We start from the raw sequence: 12369 nt of genomic DNA, 5'->3' as shown, positions 1-12369 counted from the left end.
ACCCCCTTTTCATAAAATAGCAGTTTCATCCCATTTCCTTGTTCTGTTTGTAACAGAACAGTGACTAAATAAATAATAAATAAATATACCGCAAGTAAATACATTCTAGATAAGTAATCATCTCATCAGAAAGAAAAAAGCTTAAAGATGTTCATCATAATTGTTCTTTTGTACTTTGTCAACACTTGTAGTTTGAACAGTCTCTTAAACTGAATCATATTGGTGCTCTGTTTGACTTATTACTTAATCCATTCCAAAAATTTAATTCCACATATGAATATGCTTAAGGTCTTAAGTGTTGTACGAGCATACACATGTTTCAAATTAGATTGTCCTCTGTCCTTTTTTGTTGAGAAGAAATTGTTGCACTTTCTTGGGTGTAGCAGGTTATAGTTTGCTCTCTGCATAATTTAAGCTGTTTGCAAAATCACCAAGTCGTAGAATTTCAATATTTTTGATTGAATAAATAAAGGGTTGGTATGTTCTCTATATCCAACATCTGTAGACTTTATATTAACCACATCTATATTTTACTCAGTTATAACCAAAATCACTATTTCAGTTCCATGACAAAAAAATCCCCAAAGCCTACATAGCCATTTGTAAGAAATCTCTTAGAGTTAAAGTTAAAGTACCAATGATTGTCATGCACACACAAGGTGTGGTGAAATTTGTCCTCTGCTTTTAACCCATCCCTTGATCCTTCGATGTGTAGTAATATTGTCCTCATTATTGTTAAGCAGCATCCCACGACATAACTACTGTTTAGTTACACAGCAATAAAGCGTGCAAAATGGCCCTCATATTAAAACATGGCTATAGCAACGGGTAAATGATGCCTCAGTGAGTGTGTGGTACACTCACTTGCTGTATTAATAACGCACTGCTACTCCTAGTGTTTCATAATAGTTGTCGGCTTGATTAAGAAAAGCAATGAAATTTGACCCAAAAATTAAATGAATAGTTACCATTACTTTTTTTCAACAAATAGCTGCGCAGAAAAGAATATAGAACATGCACTCCTGGTCAATGAGGGAAATAGTAAACCGGACAAAAAGAACATGAACCTCATTTGGCACTATAAATTCAAAATAATCCCACATTTCCGAATTTTAATGTTTTTCCGACTTCATTTAGTAGAGCTGTCACTTGTGAACTAACTAAACAAGACTGCCCCCTGCAGACCAACCCCTGAATCACAGGCACTACTAGACAAATAGGACCACATAAGTATCCCACACTTCTCTTTTTTTTCTCTTTTTTAAACCAAATATTAGGGGTGTGGGAAAAAATCGATTCGAATACGAATCGCGATTCTCACGTTGTGCGATTCAGAATCTATTGTCTTTTTTTTTTTTTTCAAATCGATTTGAATTTTTTTTTTTTTTTTAATCAATCCAACAAACCATCACACAGCAATACCATAACAATGCAATCCAATTCCAAAACCAAACCTGACCCAGCAACACTCAGAACTGCAATAAACAGAGCAATTGAGAGGAGACACAAACACAACACAGAACAAACCAAAAGTAGTGAAACAAAACTTAATATTATCAACAACAGTATCATTATTAGTTATAATTTCAGCATAGCAGTGATTAAAAATCCCTCTTTGACATTATCATTACACATTTATAAAAAATTTAAAAAAAAGAGTTTTGTCACAGTGGCTTACACTTGGATCGCATCTCATAAGCTTGACAACACACTGTGTCCAATGTTTTCACAAAGATAAAATAAGTCATATTTTTGGCTCGTTTAATAGTTAAAACAAATTTATATGATTGCAATCAGTTGATAAACCTACTACTCTGCCAGCATGTCAGCAGACTGGGGTAGATCCTGCTGAAATCCTATGTATTGAATGAATACAGGATCGTTTTGAATCGGCAAAATATCGTTTTTGAATCGAAAATCGCGTTGAATCGAAAAAATCGATATATTATTGAATCGCGACCCCAAGAATCGATATTGAATCGATTCGTTGGACACCCAAAGATTCGCAGCCCTACTAAATATGTACAGCAGATGAGTATCTACATTTTTGTTTTTATTTTTTTACTTGATACGTCACAGATGTGCCCCGCTGGCCGTAGTTTGGGACCTCTCAGATATTCTCCTTATGTTTCTAGCCATATTTGGCCCATTGTGTCATTTGGATCTGCCCACCAAAGGGTGGCAATCAATATTCCATAGTCAAAATGACCTCTTTTAAGCTGCACAATCATTGATGGCTTTCCTGCACTGTCAAAAAAAAGTTAGTAGATTTTACTCTTACAAACCTTGCAGTTGACAGAAATTTACCGTAAAATCATAAAGTGGTGCCATTTTTCCATTTACAGTAACGCACTTTAAAAACATAAAATATAGATTTTATGGTAAAGAAAAAAGTAGCAGCTCAGCCGCCAGAATTTTGCGACAAAAATAATGGTGGTACCGTCTTTTTTTAGTTCATAACAGTGGTTCTTAACCTTGTTGGAGGTACCGGACCCCACCAGTTTCATATGTGCATTCATTGAACCCTTCTTTAGTGAAAAATAAAATGTTTTTTGTTTTTTTTTAATTCAAGCCAAAGTTATATGTTTTCTGTAACACTTTAATATGGGGAACATATTCTAAGTAACAAAGACTTAAAGGCCTACTGTAACCCACTACTACCGACCACGCAGTCTGATAGTTTATATATCAATGATGAAATATTAACATTGCAACACATGACAATACGGCCTTTTTAGTTTACTAAATTGACATTTTAAATTTCCCGCGGAGTTTCTTGTTAAAAACGTCGCGTGCGCGCGTGACATCACGGACTGTCAGGAAATATTAGCGCAGCACTATTTGTGGCTAAAAGTCGTCTCTTTTCATCGCGCAATTACACAGTATTCTGGACATCTGTGTTGCTGAATCTTTTGCAATTTGTTCAATTAGTAATGGAGAAGTTAAAGTAGAAAGATGTAGGTGGGAAGCTTTACCCTCTACCCACACAAACGCATGGTGATTCCTTGTTTAAAATTCCCGGAGATGAAGCTTTACTATGAATGAGAGCGGTCAAGCGAACATGGTTCCCGACCACTTGTCAACCGGCAGGTTTCGGTGAGAAAATTGTGTTAAAAAGTCGCCTCTTACCGGAGATCTGTGGAGTTTGCGCTGTCCTTGTATCTGCCGTCGACTTCCCTCAGAGACTGGCCTCAAGACACCCGTGGACACACCCCTCCGACTATCAGGTACTATTTAATCTCACTAAAACACCAGCAACACAATAGAAAGATAAGGGATTTCACAGAATTATCCTAGTAAATGTGTCTAAAAACATCTGAATCCGTCCCAATAAAATAGCCTTTATTTTTTATTTATTTATTTTTTCTAGTCTTTGCTATCAATATCATCATCCACAAATATTTCATCCTCGCTCAAATTAATGGGGAAATTGTTGTTTTCTCGGTCCGAATAAGTCTTGCTGCTGGAGGCTCCCATTATAAACAATGTGAGGATGTGAGGATCCCTCACCCTTGTGACGTCATCGTCTGCTACTTCCGGTACAGGCAAGGCTTTTTTATCAGCACCAAAAGTTGCGAACTTTATCGTCGATGTTCTCTACTAAATCCTTTCAGCAAAAATATGGCAATACCGCGAAATGATCAAGTATGACACATAGAATGGACCTGCTATCCCTGTTTAAATAAGAACATCTCATTTCAGTAGGCCTTTAAGTTGGAATTTTTTGGACACTAGGGGAACATATTCCAAGTAACAAAGACTTAATTTAGAGTTATTTGGTTAGGGTTTGAGGGTTAGGGCCAGGGTTAGAGGGTTAGGGTTATAATAAGTCCATGCCGAATAAGGCATTGATAAGTACTTGATAATGACTAGTTAAGAGCCAATATATTAATAAGCAACTAATTAATGGTGAATGTTCCCCATACTAAAGTGTGACCATGTTTTTTCACTAGTGCACAAAATGAACCGTGCATGAACAACAAAACCAACACAGTGCATGAACTCAAAACAAATTACACACCTGCAAATCAGTCTGACTTCTGCTGTTGCCGTATCCGTAATACGCCGACAGGGAGGAGTTTTTATTTACACGAGGAGTCGGGTGTGTCTTGACCAACGCCGAACCCCTGAGCCCGACTCACCGAACCCCTAGGGTTCGATTGAACCCAGGTTAAGAACATCCATCCATTTTCTAACGCTTATTCCCTTTTGGGGTCACGGGGGGCGCTGGCGCCTATCTCAGCTACAATCAGGCAGAAGGCGGAGTACACCCTGGACAAGTCGCCGTCTCATCGCAGGGCAGGTTAAGAACAATGGTTTATAATAATGTACTCTAAAAAAAATGGCCATTTAATTTTGTGGTAAAAAAAAACTGGCAGCCCAGTCACCAGAATTGAACATAAAACAACAGTTCTACAGCTTTTAAACTTTTTTATTTGGTGTAAAAAAACAAAAAAAACAACGTATACTTTATGGTAAAGTTCTGGTGACTGAGCTGCCAGTTTTTTTTTTTACAGTAAAGTCTATAGATTTTTTTTTTTTTTAACGCGCTAACTAGTTGCTCTTGAAGTTTTGAAGTTGTGTTTTTTTGACTAGCTATAGAAAAGGATAATCTTGGTCACTATGCTTTAACCACCTGCTGTTAGGGTTGTACGGTATACCGGTGTTAGTATAGCACCGCAATAATAATGAATCATAGATAGATATATAGTACTTTATTGATATTGATACTTTATTATTTCCATCCATCCATCCATCATCTTCCACTTATCCGAGGTCGGGTCGCGGGGGCAGCAGCCTAAGCAGGGAAGCCCAGACTTCCCTCTCCCCAGCCACTTCGTCTAGCTCTTCCCGGGGGATCCCGAGGCGTTCCCAGACCAGCCTGGAGACATAGTCTTCCCAACGTGTCCTGGGTCTTCCCCGTGGCCTCCTACCGTTTGGACGTCCCCTAAACACCTCCCTAAGGAGGCGTTCGGGTGGCATCCTGACCAAATGCCCGAACCACCTCATCTGGCTCCTCTCGATGTGAAGGAGCAGCGGCTTTACTTTGAGTTCCTCCCGGATGGCAGAGCTTCTCACCCTATCTCTAAGGGAGAGCCCCGCCACCCGGCGGAGGAAACTCATTTCGGCCGCTTGTACCCGTGATCTTATCCTTTCAGTCATGACCCAAAGCTCATGACCATAGGTGAGGATGGGAACGTAGATCGACCGGTAAATTAAGAGCTTTGCCTTCCGGCTCAGCTCCTTCTTCACCACAACGGATCGGTACAACGTCCGCATTACTGAAGACGCCGCACCGATCCGCCTGTCGATCTCACGATCCACTCTTCCCCCACTCGTGAACAAGACTCCTAGGTACTTGAACTCCTCCACTTGGGGCAGGGTCTCCTACCCAACCCGGAGATGGCACTCCACCCTTTTCCGGGAGAGAACCATGGACTCGGACTTGGAGGTGCTGATTCTCATTCCGGTCGCTTCACACTCGGCTGCGAACCGATCAACTGAGAGCTGATAATAATAAATAACTTTATTATTTATTTATTATTGATACTTTATTCATATTCGGTACTATACCGCCTCCAAAAAGTACAGGTCTCCCGCCCCACCGTTGTGGTCACGGTATGAGGCTAAATTCCTCACTGGTGGTCTTGCATGGTAAAAATCGCTGTTAGGCACCCCTCCTCCAGCAAAGTCATAAATAAATGTACAAGCAATCATTCATTTACATTTAGGCTGCGGCTACAACCGCTTGTGCCGACATCCGTCAGCCAGTCTGAACGGGCGTGGAGATGCTTTACTGCACTCAAACAAGGTGTGTTAGACATTTACAATGTTGTTTGAACTTGATAAAACTTATTTTCATCTCAGGCCTGAGCGAAGGTGGTTTGGTTAGCTCAGGGGTCGACAACCAAAAACGTTGAAAGAGCCATATTGGACCAAAAATATAAAAAACTAATCCGTCTGGAACTGCAAAGGATGAAAAGCCGTATGTAAGTCTTATAGTGAAGGCTACACATGACGAAAGTGTCTATATTAGCTATAATAGCCTACTATCAAAATGACTGTGTTGCAGGCTGAAGAAAATCTTTGTTGACAGAAATGTTGAAATTTTATATTTTTACAACATTAGAAACCATTAGTAAATCAGAGGCTACTCAGAAGGTGAGATAACTCCTGGAAATTACTAGCTTTTTAACGGCCAAAGGTATAGATGTGAATAGCTCTTAATCTTCTTCCCTTAATGCAATTTCAAATTACCGGTATTGAAATCAGCCTTCTCCATTTTGAAAATGATGACAGTGGAAGTACTAAGCATGCACTAGTTATTTTGGGAAGCGAGTTTGACCCGGCAGTAATTCAAGGCAGGCCCATACTATATGCCCTGCGGCAATTCAAGGAAATACGGTATACAGTGTGTGTGTGTGTGTGTGTGTGTGGTCCAATCCAACCGTGTTCGCTTGACCGCTCCGTTCCCTAGTGAAGCTTCACCATAATCTTTCGGGATTGTAAACAATGAAACACCGGCTGTGTTTGTGTTGCTAAAGGCGGCTGCAATCCACCGCTTCCCACCTACAGCTTTCTTCTTTGACGTCTCCATTATTCATTGAACAAATTGCAAAAGATTCAGCAACACAGATGTCCGGAATACTGTGGAATTATGCGATGAAAAGAGACAACTTATAGCTGTGAACGGGGCTGGAAAATATCCTCTACAATGCGTGACGTCAGGCGCACGCGTCATCATAACGCAACGTTTTAGCATGATACTTCCGCGCAAAATTTAAAATTGTAATTTAGTAAACTAAAAAGGCCGTATTGGCATGTGTTGCAATGTTAATATTTCATCATTGATATATAAACTATCAGACTGCGTGGTTGCTAGTAGTGGGTTTCAGTAGGCTTTTAAAGGACATCTTATGAATGTTAGTTCAAAATAGTCACCAATATTTTTTTTCTGACGACGGCAAAATGAACAAGTTTTTTTTAGTTTTTTTTAAATACATTTTGATTGATTTACTGTGTATTTAGTAATAAAAGGCCCTCGAAGGGTTCTATTGTTGTTTTTTTATGCATTTAAATTGATCTCACACATACCGTTTTAGAGGACATTTTATGAATGTATTAGTTCAAAATAGTCGCCAAAATATTTTTTCTGACAATGATAAAATAAAATACAATTTTTAAATACATTTTGATTAATTTACTGTGTATTTGGTAATAAAAAGCCGTCAAAGGGTTTTATTTTTTATTTTTTTAATGCATTTAAATCTATCTCACACATACTTATGAATGTTAGTTCAAAATAGTAGCCGAGATATTTTTTCTGACGACGATAAAATAAACAAGTTTTTTATTATTTTTTTTTTTTTAATGCATTTTCATCAATTTACTGTGTATTTGGTAATAAAAAACCCCCGAAGGGTTTTTTTTTTGTGGGGGGGTTATGCATTTAAATTGATCCCACACATACTTAGGACATCTTATGAACGTTAGTTCAAAATAGTCGCCAATATTTTTTTCTGACCACGATAAAATAAACAATTTATTTTTCTTTTTTTTTATATACATTTTGATTAATTTACTGTGGATTTGGTAATAAAACGCCCTCGAAGGGTTTTATTTTTTAATATTTTTTATGCATTTAAATTTATCTCACACATACTTAGAGGACATCTTATGAACGTTAGTTCAAAATAGTCGCCAAGATATTTTTTCTGACAACAATAAAATAAACAAGTGTTTTTTTTGGGGGGTTTTTTTTATGCATTTTGATTAATTTACTATGTATTTTGTAGTAAAACGCCCTCGAAGGTTGTTGAGTTTTTTTGTAATTGCATTCAAATTTATCGTACACATACCTGGAAGATATCTTATGAACATTAGTTCAAAATAGTTGCCAAGTTATTTTTTCTGACGACGACAAACTAAATAAGTGTTTTTCTTTTTTTTTTTAATGCATTTTGATGAATTTACCGTGTATTTGGTAATAAAACCTCCTCTAAGGGTTTTATTTTCTTTCTTTTTTTATTGCATTTAAATTTATTTCACACATACTTAAAAGACATCTTATGAACTTTGGTTAAAAATAGTCGCCGAAATATTTTTTCTGCCGACGATAAAATAAACAAGTGTTTTTTCTTTTCTTTAATGCATTTGGATGAATTTACTGTGTATTTGGTAATAAAACACCCTCCAAGTTAACGCTGTCTTCATTTAATAGATTTATTACAATTTTTGGCAAGATAGGCAATGTTTGCTGTGGTCTGGAACAACATTGCACACAGACAACTATCTGAAATGCAGCCAATATTACATTCATATAATGTGTCATGGAACATGCAAAATTAAATTATATACAAACAGGATAAAAGTAAAGGATATTAAATGAGCTCAAATATACCTCTCAAATATACCACAAATGAGGCATAATGATGCAATATGTACATACAGCTAGCCTAAATAGCATGTGAGCATTGATTAGCTTGCAGTCATGCACTCACCAAATACGCATAATTGGCACTCTAACAAGTGAAGTGAATTATATTTATATAGCGCTTTTCTCAAGTGACTCAAAGCGCTTTACATAGTGAAACCTGTCAATAACATCAACAAAGCTCACCTTTGTGCATTCACGCACAGCATAAAACTTGTGGTGCACAAAATGAGACAAAGAAGGGCGTAAAAGATTTTCCATGTAAACAAACTGTTGCGTCACAGTCCACACTATGGTGAGTTCAAGAACCGCCGAAATTAGTTGGACAAAACGATGTTCACCAAATACTTTCATCAGTGAAGCATACACACAAACATATTAGACAGTGGGCTTTCTAACAATTGGGAAGGTTTGTGTCATGTTTGTCCTCAAACAAAAAACATACTAAAACAAAAAAATTATTTCCATTCGTAATCCTTTTTAAAATACTCCAGGGAGCCACGAAAGAGCTGTGGGTTGCTGACCCTCGGGTTAGCTGCCCGATAAAATGAATAATAAAAAAAAGTAATAACTAATTTCCATAAAACTTGGTGGAAAGCCGGCACAGGCACTATTTTAGTTGAGTTAAAGTACCAATGATTTTCACACACACACACCAGGTGTGGTGAAATTTTTCTTCTGCATTTGACCCTTCCCCTTGTTGCACTCCCCGGGAGGTGAGGGGAGCAGTGGGCAGCAGGGGTGGCCACGCCCGGGAATCATTTTTGGTGATTTAACCCCCCAATTCCAACCCTCGATGCTGAGTGCCAAGCAGGGAGTTAATGGGTCCCATTTTTATAGTCTTTGGTATGACTCAGCCGGGGTTTGAACTCACAACCTACCGATCTCAGTGCGGACACTCTAACCCAGGGGTCACCAACCTTTTTGAAACCAAGAGCTACTTCTTGGGTACTGATTAATGCGAAGGGCTACCAGTTTGATACACACTTAAATAAATGGCTAGAAATAGACAATTTGCTCAATTTACCTTTAATAAATAAATCTATATATATATATAAAGAAAATGGGTATTTCTGTCTGTCATTCCGTTGTACATTTTTTTTTCCTTTTACAGAAGGTTTTTTTTGTAGAGAATAAATGATGAAAAAACACTTAATTGAATGGTTTAAAAGAGGAGAAAAGAGGACAAAAAAACGAAAATACGATTTTGAAACATAGTTAATCTTCAATTTCGACTCTTTAAAAATTCAAATGAAAAAAAGAAGAGAAAAACTACCTAATTTGAATCTTTTTGAAAAAATAGAAAAAAATGATTTATGGAACATCATTAGTCATTTTTCCTGATTAAGATTAATTTTAGAATTTTGATGAAATGTTTTAAATAGGTTAAAATCCAATCTGCACTTTGTTAGAATATATAACAAATTGGACCAAGCTATATTTCTAACAAAGACAAATCATTATTTCTTCTAGATTTTCCAGAACAAAATTTTTTTAAGAAATTCAAAAGACTTTGAAATAAGATTTAAATTTGATTCTACAGAGTTTCTAGATTTGCCAGAATATTTTTGGGGAATTTTAATCATAAGTTTGAAGAAATATTTCACAAATATTCTTCGTCGAAAAAACAGAAGCTAAAATGAAGAATTAAATGAAAACGTATTTATTATTCATTACAATAAAAAAAATACTTAAACATTGATTTAAATTGTCAGGAAAGAAGAGGAAGGAATTTAAAAGGTATATGTGTTTAATAATCTTAAAATCATTTTTAAGGTTGTATTTTTTCTCTAAAATTGTCTTTCTGAAAGTTATAAGAAGCAAAGTAAAAAAATAAATGAATTTATTTAAACAAGCGAAGACCAAGTCTTTAAAATATTTTTGGGATTTTCAAATGCTATTTGAGTTTTGTCTTTCTTAGAATTAAAAATGTCAAGCAAAGCGAGACCAGATTGCTAGTAAAAAAAATAAAATAAAAATAGAGGCAGCTCACTGGTAAGTGCTGCTATTTGAGCTATTTTTAGAACAGGCCAGCGGGAGACTCATCTGGTCCTTACGGGCTACCTGCTGCCCCCGTTGGTGACCCCTGATCTAACCACTAGGCCACTGAGTCGGTGTAGTTGTAGTAAGCTAAATGCAATTTAATATGGAAATTCATCGGAGCAATCAGCATAGCAGCAAAAAAAAAAAAAGGTTAAGAACAGCTAAATTAGAATTATGATCTTAGTCGTCTCATTGTTTTCTTTCTGGCATCATCACAGGTGTTTGCTCAACCTTCTAACGTGGCTATAACCAAAATGGACGTGAACAATCTGGCGATGGTGATGGCCCCAAACTGTCTCCGGTGCCAGTCGGACGACCCGCGGATTATCTTTGAGAATACACGCAAAGAGATGTCCTTCCTGAGAATGCTCATAGTTCACCTGGACACCACTTTCGTCGAAGGAGTGGTGTAGACTCACACAATCATGCAGACTCAGTGTCGCTATGTAAACACTGGAAACTCTTCTTGACGGGACAACTGGCTTGGAGAGTAAAAGGAAAAGAAATCACCTAAAATATACAATATATATATTTCTTACCTTGAGTAGGCAGGTCATACTAAGCTCAACAATGTGAGAGTCATACAGCGTATAGAAGTATTATGAGGAGAAAAACATCTATACAGATGTATTAGTAATAATATGCATTTGTTGCTCCGAAGTAGTTCATCTGATCACTGGTCTTTTATTGTGCAAGATTTTGAGCAGAGTGTGTGTACATTTCAGAGCGCATACAGGGAAAATACAAGGAAAGCTATTTATATTGTGGATTTTCTTATTAAAACCCCTTTTATAAGAGCTTTGATTTTGTTGGACAGATGTGTGTATTGACAGCATTATGTCTTTGTGACGTGGGAGCTTACAATTATTCGAGTTGGATTTGTGTGCTATATTCTTTGTGGTCTGTATGTTTTGTGGCTCAGGTCTTTTGGAAAAAAAAATGGTGCGGGAAGTGATAACTGTATTAAAAAAAAAAATACTTGTCATCTGAGAATGTAGATGAAGCTTAGCGAGTCCTCTCTGATTTGTTTTCATGTAAATACAGAGTGTAAATAGTATTAACACTACTACAGGTGTATTCAAATGAAGGATAAAAGGGGGGAAATGACTTCAATAAGCAATTGCTTTGGTCATTTAGTTGTTTTTGTTCTGCTGTAAACACCTGCCTTTTGAACATAGGACTGACTCGAACCACTCACCGTGTGTGTACCTTGTATAAATGGAGCAATTGTCAATAAATAAAGCTTTGTTCAATTCTACATTGTCTGTTTTTGATACAGTAGTGTGGAATTTGGATCATCACCATTGAACCTTACAACAGTTTGATCTATATATATATATATATATATATGTATATATATATATATATATACACACACACATGTATGTATGTAAATATATGTGTACGTATATATATATATATGTATGTATATATATATATGTATAGCAATCAATCAATGTTTATTTATATAGCCCTAAATCACAAATGTCTCAAAGGACTGCACAAACCATTACGACTATGACATCTTCGGAAGAACCCACAAAAGGGCAAGGAAAACTCACCCAGTGGGCAGGGAGAATTCACATCCAGTGGGACGCCAGTGACAATAGTGACTATGAGAAACCTTGGAGAGGACCTCAGATGCGGGCAACCCCCCCCCCCCTCTAGGGGACCGAAAGCAATGGATGTCGAGCGAGTCTAACATGATACTGTGAAAGTTCAATCCATAGTGGCTCCAACACAGCCACGAGAGTTTAGTTCAAAGCAGATCCAAGACAGCAACGAGATAAGTATGTATGTATTTATATGCATATATGTATCTATGTATATATTCTTATATATGTATGTATGTATGTATGTATATAAATGTATGTAGGTATATGTATGTATAT

At 36.9% G+C, this 12369-nt stretch overlaps 1 protein-coding gene across 3 annotated transcripts in view; it reads left to right on the top strand.

Moving 5' to 3' along the window:
- Positions 1-11735, top strand: part of arhgap46a (Rho GTPase activating protein 46a) — a 97196-nt gene extending 85461 nt beyond the window's left edge. For all 3 annotated transcript variants that reach the window (XM_061874873.1, XM_061874872.1, XM_061874874.1), the window contains one exon: positions 10696-11735. In XM_061874873.1, the coding sequence (XP_061730857.1) occupies positions 10696-10890 (195 nt within the window). In that variant the 3' untranslated portion in view covers positions 10891-11735. The remainder of the gene's footprint in view (positions 1-10695) is intronic.
- The last annotated feature ends 634 nt before the right edge of the window (positions 11736-12369 follow it).

The sequence above is a fragment of the Nerophis ophidion genome, linkage group LG16 (genome assembly GCF_033978795.1).
Source record: "Nerophis ophidion isolate RoL-2023_Sa linkage group LG16, RoL_Noph_v1.0, whole genome shotgun sequence".
Taxonomy (NCBI): domain Eukaryota; kingdom Metazoa; phylum Chordata; class Actinopteri; order Syngnathiformes; family Syngnathidae; genus Nerophis; species Nerophis ophidion.
The sequence above is the reverse complement of the archived record's forward strand: the minus strand, read 5'-3'. Positions and strand labels throughout refer to the sequence as shown.